This window comes from Nyctereutes procyonoides, unplaced genomic scaffold (genome assembly GCF_905146905.1).
Source record: "Nyctereutes procyonoides isolate TBG_1078 unplaced genomic scaffold, NYPRO_anot_genome, whole genome shotgun sequence".
Lineage (NCBI taxonomy): Eukaryota > Metazoa > Chordata > Mammalia > Carnivora > Canidae > Nyctereutes > Nyctereutes procyonoides.
Genome location: NW_026575137.1, coordinates 13,040,094 through 13,063,534, shown reverse-complemented (window position 1 = coordinate 13,063,534; position 23,441 = coordinate 13,040,094). Strand labels below are relative to the sequence as shown.

At 41.6% G+C, this 23,441-nt stretch overlaps 1 protein-coding gene across 2 annotated transcripts in view; it reads right to left on the bottom strand.

Annotated features, from left to right (window-relative positions):
• The window catches only part of MATN2 (matrilin 2), a 136,252-nt gene that overhangs the window by 30,648 nt on the left and 82,163 nt on the right, over positions 1-23,441 (bottom strand). For both annotated transcript variants that reach the window (XM_055303433.1, XM_055303434.1), the window contains exons 6-9: positions 21,674-21,796; positions 8,623-8,745; positions 3,615-3,737; positions 269-391 (exon numbers count right to left, since the gene is read on the bottom strand). In XM_055303433.1, coding sequence (XP_055159408.1) covers positions 269-391; positions 3,615-3,737; positions 8,623-8,745; positions 21,674-21,796 — 492 coding nt within the window. The remainder of the gene's footprint in view (positions 1-268; positions 392-3,614; positions 3,738-8,622; positions 8,746-21,673; positions 21,797-23,441) is intronic.

Genomic DNA, 23,441 nt, shown 5'->3' with positions numbered 1-23,441 from the left:
TCCCGGGTGCTGCCGCTGGGAATCCAGTAGGTAGACACAGTCTGGTCTATCTACACCCCTTGCCCCCACAAAGTCACTCAGCCTGCTCCCCACCCCTCCAGAGCATGCAGTCCCCGGAGGACACTCCCACAACTCCCCCCAACTGGGAGGCACAGAAAAGTCAGAGGGGTGAGAGGACCATGAGCCACCCCTGCTTCCCCCAAGGCAGTGCTCATGTTTCCCCCTGTGGCAGACCTCCCCGACAGGAAAGGCAGGGAAGGGGGCTTACTGGAGCAGGTCTTGAGGTCGTCGTTGATGAGGAAGCCTTCTGAGCACTGGCAGACGTAAGAATCCTCAGTGTTCAGGCACAGCTGCTCACAGCCATGGTCCTGCTCCGCGCAGTGATCCACCCCTACGTTTGCCACACAGGAAAGCACAGAGAAACCGGTCAAGCCTCACAGGCAGTGGGGCATTAGAAAGAAATACCCCCCCCCCCGGGGGCCCGAGGTGGATCCCATAGGAGCCCTTTATTCATGAGCATCAGGAAGAGCAGGGCTGGAAGGTTTGGTCCTACCCCTGGTGGCTGGCCTCTGGGAAATCAGCCTTGTTTGTTTGTTCTTCTTCACAGTTATTTTCTTATTTAAAACAAATTTTTTTAAAAGATTTTATTTGTTTGAGAGAGAAAGCATGAGTAGACCGGAAGGAGCAGAGGGAGAGGGAGGAGCAGGCCGCCCACTGAGCGGAGAGCCCAGTGCAGGATTGGACTTGATCCCAGGATCCTGGGATCATGATCTGAGCCAAAAGCAGATGCTCAACTGCTGAGCCACCCAGGCACCCCTTCTTCCCATTTCTGTGTCTGAAGAGTAAGGCGCCTACAAGTTCTTTGTTGGTGTTAGTGACAGCAGCACTTTATGCCAGAGCCGTGGCACCCTAATCTATAACCCTCAAGGCAGGTGTGAGCCCATTTCAGGGAGGAAAATGGGGCTCAGGAAGGTCCAGTGGCTTGCCCAAAGCCACACAGCTGGGGAGTGGTACTTAAGAATGATGAGGGTTGTGGCATCAACACAGTTAGGCTCAAATCCCGCCTGTACTGCTTCCTAGCTAGGAAATGCCAGGCATTCCCTTGGCCTCTGGGCCATCCTTTCCTGACCTGAGAAATGGGGACTGATGGTTGCTTTCTTAGAGGAATGTGGTGAGGAGGAGAGAAGTTGATACCGGAAGGCCCTCAAACCTGTAGCTGGCGCAGTGATCGCTGAGTGGATGCTTATTAAGTATCCCTGGGAAAGAATTCATTGTCTAGTTTCATTTTTCTCTGAAAATGACACAGAAAAAGTGTTTTCACCCCCCCATACTCAGGACACCCAGATTCAGAAAACAAACCAAAGCCACAGCCTGCATGTGTGGCCAATTCTGGCACCCAAGCGTGGCACAGCTGGCTCCCCTGGGCAGTGAGCACTGGTGGACAGTGAATACACAGCTGTGGTGAATGGCTCCCACAGACAGCCCTCCATGCTGCCTCCCAGATTTCCTTGATGGATAAAATGCACACCCAGGGACTGGAGAGACATTGAAGGCCTTGTGCTGGGCCATTAAGCAGGCTTCTCTCCCAAAGGGCCTGGAGCTGGTGCCTTCTGGAACATTCCACTGGTGGATGTGCCTACTCTTGCAGGATCTCAGGAGTCAGAAGCTCATATTCACATCTTGGTTACATCATTAACCAGTCATGTGATGCCAGGAAAGTTACTTAATCTTTTTGTGCCACAGTTTCCCTGTCTTTAAATGGGGATAAGACTGTAGATGCCTCATAAGGCTACTGTGAGGATACAGTGAGTGAGTGCCTGGCAAGTGCTTACCACAGCCTCACAGAATGTGCACCTCATAAAGGTCTGCTGTCATTATGGCCTGGGTCTCCCTGAGTACTTGAGGAGAACAGGACACCACGGCCTTCTCTGGGAGCTCCTAGGAAGAAATGGCTTGGTTTATACTTTCTGGAAGCTAAGTGGTCTTTTTCTTTCTTTCTTCTTAAGATTTTTACTTATTTATGCACGAGACACACAGAGAGAGGCAGAGACACAGGCTGAGGGAGAAGCAGGCTTCCTGCAGGGAGCCGGATGTGGGACTCCACCCCTGGACCCCGGGATCATGACCTGAGCTGAGGGCAGATGCCCAACCACTGAGCCACCCAGGGGTTTCACTTTCTTATTTGATCCCAGAGAGACACTATGGCCCAATCTCTTCTTGCCCCTCTCTGAGTCCTTCTAGGCTCCCCCAAGGCATGCAGGTAGAGAGGAGCAGGCCAGGGCCCCTAGGGCTCTAGGTGGCTCTATCAGGTTATGCCCAGCCGGTCCTGGGACACTTGCCAAGGCTGTCAGCTGGCAGAATGTGTGTACCCGGATCCATCTTTATGTCTCCTTGTTGAATGGAACACCTTCTGCTCCCCATTGGTTTCTCTTAGGCCTCAGAAACTTCCACACGCAAGTACATAGCCACACTGTCTGGTTCAAAAGCTCTTTGAACACCGAGATCAGTCCTTAGAAAGCCTAACTGACACACTTTGCTCCCTCTAAAGACCGAAGGGGCACAAGTCTTCCTGAGGACTGCTCTGTACCTAATACTACATCTGTGAAACTTCCCCTTCTGGCAGTTTGAGGTCCAAATGCTCAACAGCTGCACTGTTCTCATTCACAATCTATCTCTGTCTCCAAAGCTGGAGCAGATGTGTGGCCTGCCGGGTGGGAAGCCGCACAAAGGGCCCCTTTTCTGCTGGTCATGTCACAGAGCCCCTATCACAGCAGACTGGGGTCACCACAGTGCTCATGTGCTCCCACCCCCACTGGCCTGGACCAGTGGAGACTGTGCCTCATAAAACATGACAGAGCCATCCAGCTGGCAAAGCCTGCGGGTTTCTGTACATTTACATCACCAAATGGAGATTTGTTGTGCCTCTTACACAAGAAAATTAAGAAAGGCTTCACAAAAAGTCCCATATTTCCCAGCTCTGCCCCCAGACAGAGCTCTATGGCAGCGCACATACTTTCTGAGGTCTGTCTCCTTTGGCCTCTTGTTCCAGCCTGCAGCCGCTGGTCACTCTCCCAGGCTCCGTGGTCATAATGAATGATTATCTTTCATTGTGTTTTCCTTGTGCCAGGCCCAGGCTAAGAGACTGTAATGGTCCTGCTCATTCCCCTTAAAAACTCTAGCACATCAATACTGCTATTATTGCCACTTTTTTAAACAGCTGGGAAAAATCCAAGCTTGGCAAAGTTAAGTACCTCGATCAGGGCCACATGTCTAGTAGGTGGTGATGCTTGGATTTTAGATTCCAGCAGGTCTGCCTTAATCAGTGCTCTTGACAGCAAAGAACAACATTAGCTAATATTTACTGAGTGCTTATTAATATTTACCTGTATTTTTTAAGTGCTTTATTGATTCTTTTTAATCCTCCCAACCCAATCTTTGAGTTAGGTAGCTTGGATAGTCCCACTTTATGGATGATGAAACTGAAATAAGGAAGAGTAAGCCTGTCAGGCCATCAGGCCCACAGGAAACCCAGCAGTTTCAGAAGTGAGCCCTGGGACCTTTGTGTGAACCACACCCTCCCATCCAAACCATCCCCGTGGGCCCAGCACACTCACTGCTGCAAGTCTTGCCATTGGGGTCCAGGGTGTAGCCCTGGCGGCAGCGGCAGTAGTAGCCATCCTCTATGTTGATGCATTCATGCTCACAGCCTGGTTTGTTCAATGCACAGTAGTTGATCCCTAAGGGGAGAAAGAGCAGACCGTCCTGCAGTCTCTGGGTTTCTTCCAGGGCTGTGAGGTCAGCCCCTCATGACAAATATTCAGTAAATAAGTTGCTCTATAGGACAGGGAAGACAGCTCCTGTTCTCTGGGAGCTGGTTTGAAGGAGAATCTGAGACTGGAAGTCTGGGTTCTTCCAGTTTGAGTCTTTTCCCCCTTTGATGGCCAAAAGCTGGAGAAATGGGTTGAAGACCACAGTTTCCAGCCCATCCTTTCCCAAGGAAAATAGAAACACTGAGAAAATCCAATGAGTCTTTTCTTCTGGTTAACCTAATCACTAGGACTCAAAAAAATGGAAGGAACCATGTCTGCAGTGATATCTGACAATGACATCAGACAGCTCAAGGCAGAGCCGGCAAAAGCTGATCTTGCAAAATATCCAGCTATCTAGGAGAAGCAGGACATGGCAGTTACATTAAGAAGGATCCAAATGATTAATCCTCCTCTGGGTCAGATCAAGACATCCTCCATAATATCAAGAAATTGGAGAAGACACATCAGAGGCTGTCCCTGGTTGTGGCAGTTGTGTGCTATGTAGACATTCACCCCCATCCAAGCTGGGTTCCTGCCAGTAGGTGGGAGCAGCATCACAACAAGGAGCGCACAAGTGCAGGGAGGGGCAGAGGGAGAGGAAGAGAATCTCAAGCAGACTCCTTTTGGAGCTGAGAGATCATGACCTGATCTGAGCTGAAATCAGGAGTGGACACCCAACTGTCTAAGCCACCCAGGTGCCCCCATCAGTGTTATCTTTAAAAAAAGATTTACATACAAAATAATTAGACTGAAAAACATTTAAGTTCTTTTTTTTTTTTTTAAGATTTTATTTACTTACTCATGAGACACAGAGACACAGGCTGAGGGAGAAGCAGGCTCCATGCAAAGAGCCTGATTTGGGACTCGATCCTGGGACTCCAGGATCACGCCCTGGGCTGAAGGCAGGCGTTAAACCGCTGAGCCACCCAGGGATCCAACATTTAGATTCTTAAAGCTGTCATCACTCAGCTACCTGGCAAACAGCAATTCAATACTGACTCTCCTCCAAATAGTTCCTTATCACAAAGGTTTAACCGTAGATCTAGGCCTTCTTTACATGCTTGTGTTACATTTCTTTTTTTTTTAAAGATCTATTTATTTATTTATTCAGAGAGAGAGAGAGGCAGAGACACAGGCAGAGGAAGAAGCAGGCTCCATGCAGGAAGCCCGATGTGGGACTCGATCCCAGGTCTCCAGGATCACACCCCAGGCTGCAGGCAGTGCTAAACCGCTGCGCCACCAGGGCTGCCCTACATTTCTTCCCCTGTGTATTACTTAATTGGTATTTATTAACTATGTACTAGGTGCCCCATACCTGGTTCAGTCTCCTCACTAACTGAAGTGCCACATGTGGGCCAGGCTGGCTGGTGGCTTTATCTGGTGAAGCCCAGAGTATCCAGTGAGCCCCATGTGAGGTCAGATGGAAGAACTGTCAGACAACAACTTTTATTTAACTTTATTTTTAAAAAGCATTTTATTTATTTATTCATGAAAGAGGCAGAGACATAGGCAGTGGGAGAATCAGGCTCCCTGTGAAGAGCCCAATGCAGGACTCAATCCCAGGACCCCAGGATCATGCCCTGAGCCAAAGGCAGATGCTCAAGTGCTGAGCCACCCAGCAGTCCCCAGACAACAAATTTTAAACAGAGCTTCTGACTGCCAACTCATAAGAAAGCTGGAGACTTCACTGAGATGGTGCAACATAAAAACATGAAAGATTAGTGACCCCAGACAGTGAATTATAATGCCAATGGAGTGGCACAGATAGCACATTTCAGAAAAATTGGACAGGCTACCAAATGTTAAAGCAGGATGTCATGTTCCTTGGCTCAGTAAATCCACATTCAAGGAAGGAAAGCAGCCCATTCAAGGTCATAGGGTCGGTATGAGTGACACTGCTAAGACCAGCCCTCACATCTGTAGCTCAGGCCAAGCTATGGACACCACCCCAGCTCTTTAGAGGAGGATGTCTCCCACTCCGGGAAGCTCCAGCTACAGTGCCAGCATGAGCAATCCTGGAGTCCAGCACACAGGTCACACCCACATACGATTCCACCCTCAGGCCCCACTTCAACCGCCAGGCCGGTCTTGGTTTCTATGCTTTGCACCATCGCCTTAATAATTTATGCTTTATAATGATGACAGTACTTTCCAGAAAAAGAAATTATGTCCAGATGAGGAGGAAGAGCAAATCCTGGCCAAGAGACTTTTCTTCAGTAGAATTCTGCCTTGAACTTTGTTGTCTACCTACCTTAATTGGATAACATGAAATTCCTTTGAAAAATAGATTTCTTATTACATTTGAAAGTCATCCACATCCATCCACCATCTATTAAATCTAAATGGCTGTACCCTGAACTTGAGGCCCGTACTGCTCTCAAGATCTTGAAACTCCTAATAACAGACTCCAGGTTTAAATCTAATTTCTTGCTTCCCTCTTCCACGTAATGCTCCAGAAAGACAGGGAGCACTCACTGGCATTAACAGCTGTCTGGCGTAACAGACAGAGCACAGACGTTAAGTCAGGGGCAGCTCTAAGAGGCTGACTTCAGGAGTCTAGGGCTGGGTTTGCACAGACAATGGAAAATGTAACGATGAGGCAGGAGGTTGGGAGAAGGGCTGATGAAGACACTGGGTTTTAGAAACAAAGTCCATTTTTCTTGGGTGGCAAACTAGGACACCTGGCTAACGAGGAAATGAAGCTATAATCACTAAACATATGTGGACGAATATCAGGGACTCTGGACTGAGGCACAGCCTACAAACAGGCTCATCTGTGGGCTCATTTGCAGTGGTCAAGCTACTCCCCATGGTCACCTCCTCTCCACTCACTCTTCTGTTCTCGACCTCCCTTCTCCCTTGATAACAATGCATGCATCCACCACCCTGGACTCTTCTCTTACGCCAAGTCCCTGTCCAGGCAGGGTGTGAGGGAGTGGGAGAGGTTGAAGGAGTCCTAGATGACTGGAAGAGATGAAGAGCTTCAGGGGCACCTGAGTGGTGTAGTCAGCTAAGCAGCCAACTCTTGGTTTCAGCTCAGGTCACAGTCTCAGGGTTGTGAGATCCAGCCTCGGGTTGGATTTCCAGCTCACTGCAGAGTCTGCTTGAGATTCTCTCTCCTTCTCCCTCTGCCCCTCCCACTCGTACTCTCTCTCTCAAATACATACATACATACGTACATACATAAATGAAAAAGAGATGAAGAGCTTTAAGCAAATTCTCCTGCACTGATGGCCATATGCCCAACCTGTTCCCTTTTCCCTCCATCAGTAACATACATGGAGCTTGCAACCACAATGTGTGTCTGATTTGAACCAGATCTAATTATCCCCTACTAAGAGCTTTTTGGTCTACAAGTAAGTCCACCTGTGACTGATTTTCCTTGGGTATAGTCAGCCACTAACATACTTAAGCCTAGAAAAAGGTGCATATAGCAGAGAGGAGTGGTCAAGCCAGGAAAGTTGGCCCTTTACCATAGTATATACATGTGTGGTCTAATGGAAAATATTCCACCTAATTGTTTTCACATTCTGAATCCTCTCAGTTAAAATTTCTATTTAATGCTCAAATGTTTCCAGGGTTCATATCTAGGTGAGGCCAGAGGCATTATCGTTTATAAGAGAGGCCCGGTTTCAAAACATGGCCTCTGCAACCATCTACCACTGTACGAGGTCTAACACTTATTAGAGTGAGTGGGTGAGTCCATATGTGCTGGGAGCAGAATGGGACTTTTCTGGATTCAGTGATATAGCCCATAGTGCTTTTTCAAAAGAAATACACAAACTTTTGAAAATTCAGTCCTGCCTGTGATGCAGAGCACTGCTGTACATATCACCAGGAAGAGGCACATGAAGAAGTACATGAGAACATACACCCCTAAATGGGGCTCCAGAAAGTTCTGTAAATGAGACTGCCAGGAGAACACAAACAATTCTGTGTGTGTGTCAACTAACTACAGAAATACTTTTTTTAAAAGTTCATAATCTGTATGCCTTAAAAGGGCCATCTTTCTAACGAGATCGAGTAACTCAAATAATAGGTGCAGTTTCTCCAGGATGATAAATCTCAGAGAGATCTGTTTGCTCATTCACTCAATCATTCATTCAATAAGTCTTGGGTTGCACCTCTATTTGCCAAGCCCATGGGGTGCTGAGGATTCAAGAGTGAGAAAAAGAAAAGAATCTCTGTTCTTGCAGACCTTCACTTTAGTGATTTCTCAGGGACAGTCTGGTTTAAAGAGATCCCAGTGGGGGTCCATGCTCTACATCTCCCTTGATGTGCCGGCCAACAGGCATTTGAGTCACATCATTCATTTCATCCTGTTGACACCATGTACCTCTTGAATGCTGCAGGGATTCTCCAGAGTTGTAATTTTTTCTTCCTTATGTCAAACAGGATGGAGCAGCAATTTCCCCTGCCTGGCACCCATCAAGTATCTCATCTGCTATAATTGGAAGAAGCCAACTCCTTTTACCTCCTGTCACCGGGTCTGGACTGTTCTTTCTCAAAAGTAACAAATACATGTTGCGGGGCTGAAGAGGAGGGAGGGTGTGCCCTCATTTCACATAGTTTGGAGCTTAAGCTTGGGTTTTGACTTTGCTCAGTTAATCCTGTGGGCGGACCCAGTCTATTCAATCTTTAAAAATCATCCTCATCACAGAATCAGGAGTGACAAAAGATAAAATAAAGGGCAGAATAGTGTTAGTAAACAAATGCTGAGTACAAGTATACCTGCCTAAGATTTGCAAGGACAAGGAAAATTAGCAGGGCATTATGGGAACAAGCCCCCTGTCCTACACCCAGTGCGACTTACTTCTGCAGGTTTTCTTATCTGGATTCAGGGTAAAACCTTTTAGGCAGCGACAGGAATAGGAGTCATCTGTGTTAACACACTCGTGCTGACATCCTTGATTAGGCGAGGCACAGTAGTCTATCTCTGGAAAGAAAGTAAAAATCATAATAATGATAAACAAAACAACAAGTCTAACATAGGAAAACCAAGGGACTTTCAGTCTTAATTTTTCTTAAACCATTCCTGTAATTTCAAACACTCCCGCTACGAAAGGATCTCTCAATGCTGTGATTTCCATGTTTAGGGATATGGTCCCCCGGTGAGAACTTTTCTCAACATATTACAAAATGTTTATGCAGCAAATGAAGTTGTGAAGATGATTTTCGTGGCCAGGTTCATGTAAGAGCCACTAAAATAAGAGTGTGATTGAGCATTTGTTTGTTGTATCACAGGCTGGGGAGAGCTTACTTCAATGTTTTATGGAATTTATGCAATTAAATCAATAAAATTTTCCCAAAGTCTAACTTCAAACCACTTAAATCCCTCAGACACTGAGCCAAACAATAGGACCAAAGTCAGATCCTGGGAAAAAGGAGTGAATGGAGTAGATATTCTGAGTGCATGTACTGCTCTCATTACTTCACTGGACTCATCTTCACTTAGATTTTCTTGGGGCTTCACAGTCAGAGAATGTGATGTCTAGGAACACATTAATTTAAACCAAAATATCATGGAAAAAAAGGTTAGAGTGAATTTTTTATAATGGGGTTTTAGTATAAGCATTTTTAGATATGGGAAGTGACTTCTATTGAAGGGTCTGGTCTGATCAAAATTTTTTGCAATCATGGGAATTGATACACTGTTTAAAATTGTTTGAAATAGATAGCCACTGATGGGGTCATAAAAGAAAAATTTTTGTTGTGATGAGGATTTTTATTCTATTGAGGAACATGTGACCTACAGATATCATTTTCATTAATGAAGAATTTGGTATAAATGAGCTTTCCCAGTCTGTACCATAGGAAACAAAATGAATAAGAGAAAGGCACACAATATCCTTAGAAAGAAAAATATTGAGTAGATGTCAATTCTTCCCAATTTAAAGTCATAGAAATGTTAAATGCACACAAAAATTGACAGAAGAGTATAAAAACTCATATATGTATCATTCAGATTTAAGAGAATCAATCTGTTTCTTCTTCCATAATAAGATTCCATGTTACACTGAAACAAACCCCAGATGTTATATCATTTTGTCCATAGATATTTCATAATGTATCCTTAAAAGATTGGAACTCCAGGACAGGATGTCTGGGGGCTCAGCAGTTGAGCATCTGCCTTTGGCTCAGGGTGTGATCCTGGGATCTGGGATTGGGTCCCTCATCAGGCTCCCTGCAGGGAGCCTGCTTCTCTCTCTGCCTGTGTCTCTGCCTCTCTCCACATGTCTTTCATGAATGAATAAATAAAATCTTAAAAAAAAAAAAAGACTGGAACTCTTTTTTTTTTAACATTTTATTTTGAAGTAATCTCTATAGTCAGTGTGGGGCTCAAACTCAGATCCTGAGATCAAGAGTCATATGCTCCACCAACTAAGCCAGCCAGGCACTCCAAAAGACTGGAAGTCTTTAAAAAATATAACTGCAATACCATAATCACATACAAGGTATTTTTAAAGCTTTTTATTTGGAAGCAATTTCAGATTTACAAAAAATTGCAAAAATAAAAGTACGGGGGATCCCTGGGTGGCTCAGTGGTTTGGTGCCTGCCTTCAGCCCAGGGCGTGATCCTGCAGTTCCAGGATCGAGTCCCACATCAGGCTCACTGCATGGATCCTGCTTCTCCCTCTGTCTGTGTCTCTGCCTCTCTCTCTCTCTGTGTCTCTCATGAATAAATAAATACAATCTTTAAAAAAATAATACAAATACAAATATATAGGTTTAAGAAACACCTGTATACTCTCTACCCAGATTCACCTATTTTTTTTTTGTTTGTTGTTGTTTTTTTTTAAGATTTTATTTATTTATTCACAAGAGACACAGAGAGAGAGGCAGAGACATAGGCAGAGGGAGAAGCAGGCTCCTTGCAGGGAGCCTGATGTGGGACTCGATCCCAGGACCCTGGGATCACCACCTGAGCTGAAGGCAGATGCTCAATCACTGAGCCACCCAGGTGCTCCAGATGCACCTATTGTTACCATTTTACTCCATTTGCTTTATCATTTGCTCATCTCTCTGAACTATTTGAGGTAAGTTACATACATCATGGTCCTTTTTCCTTAGTGTGTGCTTTTAAGAGGAGGTATATTCTCATATATTCTCTTATAAAACCACAGTGTAGTTATAAAATTCATAAATTTACACTGATATACTTTAATCTGCCATCCATATTCTAGTCTTATCAGTTGATCTAATAATGTTCTTTATAGTGTTTTTACTCCTCCACTATAGGATCCAGTATAGGATCAGAGATTATATTGTTTTCATTTATGCTTAGTCTTTTTAAATCTAGAACCATGTTGTCTAATGTGGCCATTTAAGTCAAAATGGGTTAAAATAAAATTAGAGGGACCTAATTTATTAGGTGGCTTAGTCAGTTGCGTGTCTGACTCATGATTTTGGGGTCATGAGATTGAGTCCCTGTAAAGGCTCCATGTCTGCTTGTCCCTATGCTTCCCCCACACCACAAGCATGTGCGTGCTCTCTCTCAAATAAATAAATAAATCTTTAAAAATTAAATTAAAAATCTAGTTCCTCGGTTGCACTAGCCACATCTCAAGTATTCAATAGCAATAGTAGCTTCTGACTACTGTGCTACACGGTACAGATACAGAACATGTGCTTGCTTCATTAAGAGTGTTCTATTCAATAGTGATAGTCCAGAGCATTTTTACAGCCTCTTTGTGTTTTATGATATTCACGTTTTTGAGTAATACCGTCTCCCCAGTATTTGAATTTTATTGAGATACAACCTAAAGCACATATTAAGGATGAACAACTGTTTTTTAATAATAAATTTATTTTTTATTGGTGTTCAATTTGCCAACATACAGAATAACACCCAGTGCTCAAGGATGAACAACTTAATGAATTGTCACATACATGTGCTTCCATGAAACCATCACCACAATCAAGATAATGAACTTATGCATTGCTCTCAAAAGTTTTCGTGGGTGTCTTTTTTTTTTTTAAGATTTTATTTATTTATTCATGAGAGGTGGAGAGAGAGAGAGAGAGAGAGAGGCAGAGACGTAGGCAGAGGGAAAAGCAGGTTCCATGCAGGGAGCCCGATGCGGAACTGGATCCCGGGACTCCAGGATCATGCCCTGGGCTGAGGGCAGGCGCTAAACCACTGAGCCACCCAGGGATCCCCCTCTTGTGTCTCTAAGTCATTCTCCAAATTTTCTGGCCCCATATAATCATTAATCTTTCGAAATTTTCAGTTTGTGTCTTCCAGAATTTCATTAAAATGGGGTCATATCAGATATATTCTTTTGGGTCTGGATTCTTTCCCTCATCATAATTATTTTGAAATTCGTTCATGTTCATGTGTATGTCAGTAGCTTGTTCCTTTTATAATATTTCACTATATGGATATACCACAATTTATTTATCCATTTGCCTGGTGTTGGGATTTGAGTTGTTTCCAGTTTTGGGCTATCATAAACAAAGTAGCCAAGAACATTCATGTACAGGTCTTTATGTAGACATATGCTTTTTTTCTCTTGAGTCACCATCTAGCTGTAGAATGGCTGGGTCATATGGCAGACATATGCTTAGTTTTTTAAACATTCTCACCAGCAGTTTATGTGAATTCCAACTGCTCCACATACTCACCACCATGGCCATTTTAGCCATTCTGTTAAGGTATAGAGTTTATCTCATTGTGGTTTTATTTTGCATTCCTGTAATTACTAACACTGTTGAATATATTTTTGTATACTTATTTGCCATCTCTATATCATCTTTAGTGAAGTATCTGTTCAAATCTTTTGCCCATATTTTTGCGTTGTCTGGTTATTAAGCTTGAGTTCTTTATATATTTATGCTAAATACAAATCTTTTGCTGTATATAATTTTTGCACGTGTTTCTTTTTCAGCTTATGGCTTGCCTTTTCATTTTAATACTGGTATCTTTTGAAGAACAAGAGCTTTAATTTTGAGGAAGTTAAAAATAATAATTTTGAGGAAGTTCATGTTATTCATTTTTAATTTTTTATAGTTTGTGCTTTTTGTGTCCTATTTAAGGTATCTTTGCCAAACCTAGGGTCACTATGATCTCTACTATATTTTATTCTAGAATTTTTATAATTTTTATTCTTATATTTAGGCTTAAAACCCATTTCAAGTTAATTATTTTTGCATGTGGTATGAGCTGAATATGAAGGGTTTTGTTTTTGTTTTTTGGGTTTTTTTTTTTTCAGATTGATTCCTCATTTGTGGAAGACATTATCCTTTCCATTAATTGCCTCGGCATCTTTATTCAAAATCATTTCACCATAAATGTGTGGGTCTATTTCTGGACTTTATTCTGTCCCATTGACCTGTATGTATATCCATCTTTGCACCAATACCACAGTCTTGATTACTGTTGCTTTATAATTAGTATTAAAAATCAGGTGGTTTAAGTCTTCTAATTTTGTGCATTGTTTTCAAAATTCATTTGACTGTTTTAATCCTTTGAATTTTCACATATATTTTATTTTATTTTTTAAAGATTTTATTTATTTATTCATGAGAGACACACACACACAAAGAGAGAGAGAGAGGCAGAGACACAGGCAGAGGGAGAAGCAGGCTCCATGCAGGGGTCCCACATGGGACTCGATTCTGGGTCTCCAGGATCAGGCCCTGGGCTGAAGGTGGCGCCAAACCGCTGAGCCACCCGGGCTGCCCTTCACATATATTTTAGAATCAGCTAGTCAATTTCTACAAAAAAAGCATGCTAGGATCATGATAAATATTGCTTTGATGTATAGATTACTTTGGAAAGAATAGATAGCTTAATAATATTAAGTCTTCTGATTCATGAACATGATATACGTATTTCGTTAAGTGTTCTTTAATTTCCCTTAGTGTTGTTTTGTAGTTTTCAGTGTATACGTCTTTCACATTTTTTTGTCAAATTTATCCATAGATACTACATATTTTTGATGCTATGGTAAATAGTTTTTTTTTTATCCTAATTTTGATTTTCCATTGAAAACCTATAAAAAATGGGGATCCCTGGGTGGCTCAGTGGTTCAGCGCCTGTCTTCGGCCCAGGGTGTGATCCTGGGGTCCCGGGATCGAATCCCGCATCGGACTCCCTGCCCTGCATGGAGCCTGCTTCTCCCTCTGCCTGTGACTTCTGCCTCTCTCTCTCTCTGTCTCTCATGAATAAATAAATAAAATCTTTAAAAAAACCTATAAAAAATAGTTGTGTTTGTATATAGACCTTGTATCCTGCAATCTTACTGAACCATTTAAAAGTTCTAGTAGCTATTTTGTAGACTCCACTGAATTTTCTACATAGATGATCATGTTGTCTGTTAATAAAGATGCTTTAATTCTTCCGTTCCAATCTAGATTTCATTTTTCTTTTTCTTCCTTATTACAATGGCCAGAACCTATAGTACAATGCTAAAAGGAGGTGGTGAAAATGGGTATTCTGTTTTGTTTCTAATCCTATCAGGAAAGCGTTCAAAGCACTCTTTCATTAAGTATGATGCTACCTGATGGTTTCTCCATTGATGTACTTGATCAGATTGAGGCAGTTCTCAACATTCCTGGTTTGCAGACAGGTTTTTTCTTTAAAAATCATAATTGAATGTCAGATTTTGTCCACTGCTCTTTCTGTACCTATTAAGTTGGGTTATATGGTTTCTGCTTTTTTGTATGTTAATATTGTGAATTACATTGATCAAATTTTCAATGATCAACGAACCTTGAATTCCTGGGATAAATCTCACTTGGTTGAGATGCATTATTCTTTTTATATATCGTGGGATTTGATTGCTAAAAATATTCAAAGAATTTTTACATGTATTTTATGAAGGATATTTTTGTGTAGTTTTCTTGGAATTTATTTTTCTGGGTCCTATATCAGGGTAATTCTGGCTCCATGGAATAAGTCAAAAAAATGTTCCCTTTTCTTTGATTTTCTTGAGAGATTTGTTTCAAATTAGTATTAGTTCTTCCTCAAACATTTGGTAGAACTCACCAGTTAAGCCAACGAGTCCTGGTGTTTTCTTTATGGGATGGTTTATAAGTACAAGTTCAATTTCTTTTAATATTAGAGGTCTTATTCACATGATTTATTTCTTCTTGAGTTAATTATAATTTGAATAGACAATTCATTAATCAAAAACCAACACCAAAAAACATATATTTGTCAATTAACCCTATATATTGTTATATAGTTTTATGAAGAAGGGTAATTAGACATGATAATAAATAAAGCAATGAGAAAAAATTTTCTCTTAGCAGGTTAGCAAAAATTTTTTAGATCGCTTCCTCAAAACACAGTAGAGTATAAATTGTTACAAATTTTTTGAAAAATAATTTTGCAGTATGCATCAAAAGCCTTAAAATTGTTAATAGCCTTTGATTCAATAAATTTTCTTTTATGTTTTATTCCTGATCAGGAATGCAAAGACTTATTTATCACAATACAATTTGAACAGCCAAAAAAACTGTTGAACAACTTATGATAAATACATATGATAAATTATCATGCAGACATTAAAATATTTTTAATTTTTTTGACAAAATTTAAATGACATGTGAAAATACTCATGATTTAATGTTATACTATATGATCTCAACTCTATAAAAATATATTCATATGCATAAAAAAGGACTAGAAAGAAACATAGCAAATTTGTATTAACAATGGTTATCTCTGGGTGATGAGAGTATAGATCATTTCATTTTATATAATTTCATTTCTATACAATCCAGTGTTCTACAATGAGCATATATTACTTTTGTAATAAAAAATTTCATAAATATGAAATTAATTGCCATGGAAAATAGCATTTAAAAAAATAGAAAAAAGAACAGTGTGGGAAGTCCCAGGAACAGAGAAGAAAATAATCAGAGAAAATTGCTGGAGACAATATGTATAGCTTCTGATGTCTATATCCAAAACACAAAATATAGGCAACAAACACAGCCAGTTTAGGTTTTTAGAATATGGAAGTGACTATGCGCTCATGAGTATCACTGGAATTCGGGAATTTCAAAGGTATGACTGAGAAGAGGACAGGCTATATGCTCCATAGACCACAACACTACATTACTATGTCTCACTCTGTCACATGGGCTTCCTTGCTATCCTTCAACATTGCAAGACCTCACAATTCCTGCCTCAGGGCCTTTGCACTGGTGCTGTTTCCCCTGCTTCAAAATTCTCTTCCTTCCCCCACCTCTTTCAAGTCTTTGATCAAATGCTACTTTCTTGTGAACTCTGTATTCTCATCTTACTTTGCTCCAATAGAATATAACCTATTGTCCATAAGGACAGAAGTGTTTGGTGTGTTTTACTTACCACTGCATGCTCAGTGTCTCCAACAGTATCTGGCACATAGTAGGTACTCAACAAATATTTGTTAAATGAATAAATGGTGATCAGTATTACTCTTCATGGAGTGTTTTGGAGGGTTTAGAGGTGTAAACATTGCCCATTAAGAACCAACAAAGGGTCACTAAAGATATAAGACAACTCACATTTTTTCAGGCTTTTTTTTTTTTTTTTTTTTTTTTTGCCAGGCTGCTTAAAAAAACTCCCTCTGTGAGGCTCTCAGCTCAGCAATTAACATCTTCTGGGTAGAGACATTCAGCCAGTTACAGACCCAACCAATTATTCTTTCGCCCAGCACACATTTCTCCATCTGGTCTGTGGGGTACAGGGCTTTCGTCAGCAAATTGGCTGAATGTCTGTGAAAGTATAGAAAATTCCTACCACACTTTCCAGGCCTGGCTAGTCTACTAAATGAAATAAAGTTATTCTGATATGACTCAGTGACCAAGAAAATATGAGAAGCTTAATTTGTTCTGGTAGTTTCAAAGTGCAAGGAAGTAGTTATCAGCTCAGTTGAAGGAATCACTTTCTAAGAGTCAGAGCTCACAAAGTGGAATACACTTCATGGAGTGTAGTGAGTGTCTTGTCAGTAGGAGTATTCAAGTGCATGCTGGATGATAGAGTGGTGGGAATATTGTAGGATGGGTAGTTGGGATAGAACTGGGTTGAACTTCAAGGCCCCCTCCAAGAAATGTCTTTGATTCATGCACACAGGTCTCACAAAATTAAGTGGCATATTATAGTAGGTTAACCACCAGCTGGCCTGATACATTTTACACATTTTATATCTTATGCTGCTGATTTAGTATAAAATTATTCTCTCCCTCTGTTTCACTTTTTTTAAAGATTATTTATTTGAGGGATCCCTGGGTGGCTCAATGGTTTAGTGCCTGCCTTGGGCCCAGGGTATCTTCCTGGAGTCCCGGGATTGAGTCCCACATCAGGCTCCCTGCACGGAGCCTGCTTCTCCCTCTGCCTGTGTCTCTGCCTCTCTCTCTCTCTCTCTCTCTCTCTCTCTCTCTCTCTCTATGTCTCTCATGAATAAATAAATAAAATCTTTTTAAAAATGATTATTTATTTGAGAAGGTGAGAGTAAGAGATAGTGAGACAGAACATGAGCAGGGAGGAGAGGGAGAAGCAGGCTCCCTGGTCAGCAGAGCTCGATCCCAGGACCCTGAGATCATGACCTGAGCCAAAGGCAGACGCTTAACTGACTGAGCCACCCAGGTGTTCCTGTGTTTCACTTTTAATGAAAGTATAAATATTCATGCAGTACTTTGTGCAAAACATTCCTCTTTGAAAAAAGAAAGATAGAAATGTTGACCAAGTAATCAATGGAGTCTAAAAAATAATAAGTATAATGCTCTCAAAGTTGGTAAATAATAGCAACATTATATTATATGAATTACAAATGTCTATAATTGCCTTAACTCATTATAACAGGTATGAGACAATTAAGCATTAGACATGAAACCCAGAGTCTCTTTGATATCAAAGACCTGAATTCCTGTCCAGTGTCCTCTATCTTTTCCATGAAAAGACCCTGAACATCTGAGAATGTTCTCATGCCTGGCTCAGTAGTAATGATTTCAAATTAGACCTCATAAAGTCTTGCTATATATGATCCAGCAGTTTGAAAGCAGGGCCTTGTACAGATGCTTGCACATTCATGTTCATAGCAGCCTTATTCACTATAGCCAAAAGGTGGAAGCAACCCAGGCATCTAGTGACATATGAATAGATAAACAAAATGTGATGTATACATACAATGGACCCACAATGGAATATTATCCAGCCTTAAAAAGGAAGGAAATTCTGACACACACTACAAGATGGATGGGTGAATCTTGGAAACATAATGCTAAGTGAAATAAGCCACTCACAAAAGGACAGATGTCATATGATTCCACTTAACAGGAGATACCTAGAGTAGTCAAATTCATACAGGCAGAATGTAGGATGGTGTTTGCCAGGGGCTGGAGGATGGGGAGGGGATGAGGAATTATTTCACAAGTATGGAGTTTCAGTTTGGGGAGATGAAAAGTTCTGGAGCTGGATGGTGGTGACGGTTGCACAACAACATGAATTTACTTAATGCCACTGAACTGTACACCTTAAATGGTTATTATTGTAAATTTATTACGTATATTTTACCATAATGAAAAAAAGTCTTCCAATATTTTGCAAATTAATAGTACCTGCATATTTTTACTCTTCTCTACAAAATATTCAGATGGTTTTGGATGGGTTGCTTTAGGGTAAAGCATTGATATAAAAAGTGGTGCCTTTTTGAGTACTTACATATTTTAAATGCTATTATTTTTTCAGGAACATAAAGTTCTATTATGTACACTTTGGCTTAATTATAAGTTAATCATGCTCGGTATATCACATTGACAGACTACTTTTTCAGACAATAATTATATACTTACGAATTGGATTAAGCCCTCAAATATACTTTTGGTTAAAAATAGAGACAACATTTAAGGAACTGAGTATCTTTTGTCTTATTTCATTTTTTGCAAGTTTATGAGAAGTGGAAAAAATTTTTTAAAAGATCTCTCAACATCACAGCAGCAGCCAGGCTGACTTGGCTGGAAGCTGATGTGATGCCACATTAATTACTAACAGGATGACTGCTTGATTTTGATTTTCTACCTCCATCCTGTTTCTGTCTTTTTTTTTTTTTAATTTTTTTTTTTTTATTTACGATAGTCATACAGAGAGAGAGAGAGAGAGGCAGAGACACAGGCAGAGGGACAAGCAGGCTCCATGCACCGGGAGCCTGACGTGGGATTTGATCTCGGGTCTCCAGGATCGCGCCCTGGGCCAAAGGCAGGCGCCAAACCTCTGCGCCACCCAGGGATCCCTGTTTCTGTCTTTATATTTGGCCTCCAATGCACAGTTCTTGTTCTTGTCCCTCACACATGTAAGGCACTCCCAAGGGTCTCAGTTCTTACTGCTGGACTTTGCTTTATATCTCACTCTTGCAGTTTTCCAGGTAAGCGGGGGGTCCCCTGCCTCTTACCAGTCACCTCCCCAGGTCTGGCTTTCATCCTGCCCCTAAGCATGGTAGGAAGGGGGTCCTTTTTGTAGGAAACATATCTCCCCAATGCTGTCTGCCCAGACCCCTGTAAATGCCCAGCACTCCTCTCCGCCCAGTTCTGGGTATTGACTCTACCAGGGCCCAGAGACAGCTGGACTGCTGGGCTCCATGCCTAACTGGTGAGGCCTCCCAGCCAGACCTCTCCTCTCAGTGCCCCTGTGCTTCGGTGTCCACAGCCAGGGTCCCCTTGCCTGCACCATTGTGGGGCTTGTAATTCTCCACATCGCAGGAGATTCTGGGATAAGAAACATGCTGAACCATAGGGCGGGGGTGATGATGAGGTGCTGGGGATGGGGAATCTGGGCAGGGAAGGGGCTCTGCAGAGGTAGGAGGGAGACTGGGTAGGATGTGTGTTTCCCTCCAAGTCTCAGCACAGTGGAAACCTGGGGCCAAGTCTTGAATTCTTTTATGCACTATTAAACTTAGCTCACACATGTGTTACATGCTCAATAAATACCAATTGAAAGTCTTTGAAGGCAGTATCATCTCTTAAAAGAACTTGCTCAGCACCAGACAAGTTGCCTAATGGTTTATAGGGATTATCTCATTTAGTTTTCAAAACAACAGTAGGAAGCAGGCAGTATTATTATCCCCTATTACAGTTAAGGAAAACTGAGGTACAAATAACTTGCCCAAGATCACCCAGCAAAAAATCAGAAGAGCTGGAATTTGATCTGAGGCCGAGGCTGCCCCTTGGAAACATATGGCCTCCTCTCTGATGAAGAGAACTGACCTGGCAGCCCAGCAACCGTGTTCCCAGCCATGATCACAGCCCAGGCTGCTGATTTATGGCTCAGAATATTCTGAAGGGAAGGGAGACTAGGAACGGAGGAGTACAGTCATTCATTCACTTCTTCTTTCAATAAACTGCATGTAGGTCATGTGCCAGGCATGGGCCTGAGCCTGTTTGGCTCATATCCTTGCACATCTTTCCTCCTCCTGGCCACCCCTGTTCAGCCTTCTTTCCTTGGTAAATAAATGATGGCTCTGCCTTCAAGACAGCCAAGGTATCTCATCCTCCAGGAGGGAGCTCGCCTTGTTCATTGCTACTGACATATAGTTAGGACTCCAGAAATATATGTTTTTGACTGAGTGTGTCTCTTACAGTTGCCCTGCCTCTGGCTCCAGTATTTGTAAGCTGCTGATGTTTAGGGATGGAAGGGTAAGTTTATATCTCAGGAGTTTTATAGGGGATGCTTTTTAAAAACACTGTGCGAGTATATCCCACTTTACATAATCGATGTATTTTAGAAAGTTGTGGGTACATGAACTTTTTATGAATTACAATCCTATTTTCTCATTGATGTATGTTTCAGAGATAACTTATGCTAATCTATTACATTTCACTTCTTAGGGATGCCTGGGTGGTTCTGTCAGTTAAGCATCTGCCTTTGGCTCAGGTCATGATCCCAGGGTCCCATGTCCAGCTCCCTGCTCACCCAGGAGCCTTCTCCCTCTCCCTCTGCTGCTCCCCCTGCTTGTGCTCTCTCTTGGACGTGCTCTGTCTCTCAAATAAAATATTTTTTAAAAAACTTCACTTTTTAAAAATGTTGGGCCCTAATATTTTAAAGCCAAGCTTCTCTCAAGTGAACCCCTCCATAGGATGATAATCCATACACACTCTCCTCATTGCAGTGCTCTGACATACGTTTTACAGGTAACAGAACGCTTTTGGAATCCTTTTGCAAAATATCTCTAGTTTATAAATTTTTATGGTCAGATTTTGGTAGCTCAAATTAATTCTGATTTGTATGTAAATAGTTAAAAATCAAATAGAACTAAATATATCAAACAAAAGAATGAACAGTTTTCTGCAAACCGCCCTTTTGAAAGAAACCACATTCAACTCCTTTAGGCTCAGCGATTTTCTGCACTTGTGTGGAGTCAGAGCTGAAGCCCACAAGTCACAAGGCTTCAGGGAAAGTATTTCTTAAGCTCTGTTAATACTGATGGGCACAGGCACGCTGAGCCAGCATGAAGTAAGATGGTCCCATTGTCAGCATGGTTGGCAGATGCTGGAAGAACACTCCCACATGTGGTCTCCAATAAAAGATACCTCTGTCAAACACCGTGAAGGGTGATGTTGAGACAGGGTGGACTACAGTCCTGGGACAAGTGAAGAAAGGCCTGACAAAGGAAGAATAGTGGTGGAAGGTATTAGACTAAATAATCCTGTGCTATAGCATGCTTGGGAGAGGTCCCATGGCCACAGTGCCCACAGCAAGAGCATCAAAAAAAATTCTGTTGTTATCATTGAATCACTGTATTGTACATCTGAAACTAATGCAACACTGTATGTTAACTACGCTGGAATTAAAATAAAAGTAAGTAAATAAATAAAATGTTAGGTCCCAAAACTGTAAAACACACACACACAATACAACTTTTTTTTTAAATGTAACTTACTTGCACATGTTTTTTTATCTGGGTTAAGAGTAAATCCTTTACGGCACCGGCAAAAGTAGGAGCTGTCAGCATTCACACACTCATGTTCACATCCCTGGTTCTCTGAGGCACAGTAGTCCACAGCTATAAATATTCAAACACAGAGTTTAAGTAGAAACACAAACAGGAAAGGAAATAATAGGATGGAATGGAAATAATAGCATACTTATAACAAATATAAATGAAGATTAATGTTGTTGTCCCCAAAGAAGTATGAATAAATAAATAGGAATCCAAGGCTTCTTCTCCCACCACCCAAAAAATAATCAGGGGTCTTAGATCAGGCAATTTATAGCAGAAGATAAACTAAAGAACATACTATCAATTGTATTTAAAAGTTAAATAAATGTAAATCAAAACCACCTCAAGGCTTACAACACTTATAAGTGTTGTAAAGGCACATATAAAGACAGGACAAAACCCAATGGTGGTGAGGCAGTCTGGAAACAGAGTCAGAGCTATTCATGGTGGTGGCATCATAAACGGACAAGAATCCCTTTTGGAAGGACATTTGACAGTGTTTACCGTGGAAATGTGACCCAAAGAAATAATGGATAAAAGGGAGAGATTAACTATATGAAATAAGCTATTTATAGCAGCATTGTTTATGGTGACCAAAAAAATCTGGAAAATTAAATGAACATTTAATAATGGTAAATGGTTTAGTCATTGAGGAGAACATATCTTATCCTATTTCCCACTAATTTGTCAAATGTTTACTGAACACCTACCCCGGAGCCTAGCTCTGTGTTAGGGGCTAAGGACAGAGCAAATAACAAAGATTCCAGTCCTCATGGAGCTTACAGTTGGATGATGGTGGTGGTGATCAAAAATAAAATAAGTAAATAAGATCGACTCATAGAGGGTGAAGACCATTCTGGGGAAAAAGAATAGAGACTTTGGGGAAGCGGGGCCTGGGTGGTTCAGTGATTGAGGGTCTGCCTTTGGCTCAGGGTGTGATCCCGGGGTCCTGAAATTGAGTCCCACATCAGGTTCCCTGCAGGGAGCCTGCTTCTCCCTCTGCCTATGTCTCTCCCTCTCTCTGTGTCTCTCATGAATAAATAAAATCTTAAAAAAAAATGAAAACCAAAATCACACCCTAAGAGGATAACAGCATACTTAACATAGTGATCAAAAGATGCAAAGGAAAAAGCCACAGAGTTTTATTTTTATTTTTTTGTGTGTGACACAGAGTTTTATTTTTTTATTTTTTATTTTTTTGACACAGAGTTTTAAAAGCTAATAAATTGTGCTTATTGTGCTTATCCTTTTGCTTCCAGGCTTCATTAAGTTTTTGTCTAAAACTTTTTTTTAATTTTTGTGACTTCACCTCCCTAAAAAATTCCACTAGCACCTAACATTTGAGGATTTCATACACAAGTCATTGTGGGAACAGGACATTCACATAGTTGAAGGATCTGCATGTCATGGGACATTGGCCAGTTGCTGGAGTTGAGTCATAACATAAATAGTGCTCTAGCACCAAATTCTTCCAAAAGTTAATGTCTAATTGTTCAAGAACCATTGTAACATTATTCGAAAGTCATGGAGATGGAGAACCCTAAGACCAAGCTCTGGCTTGCACCCTGTCTGCACGTTACAGAAGTGGGCCATGTAGGGACCCACACCGACTTGTGTTAGTGGGTACCTCCCACCTCCAACCTCCCCAGGCTGGGCCTCATCTGGCATCCTAATAATCTCCCAACCCCTGATATGGGTCTCTGCCATC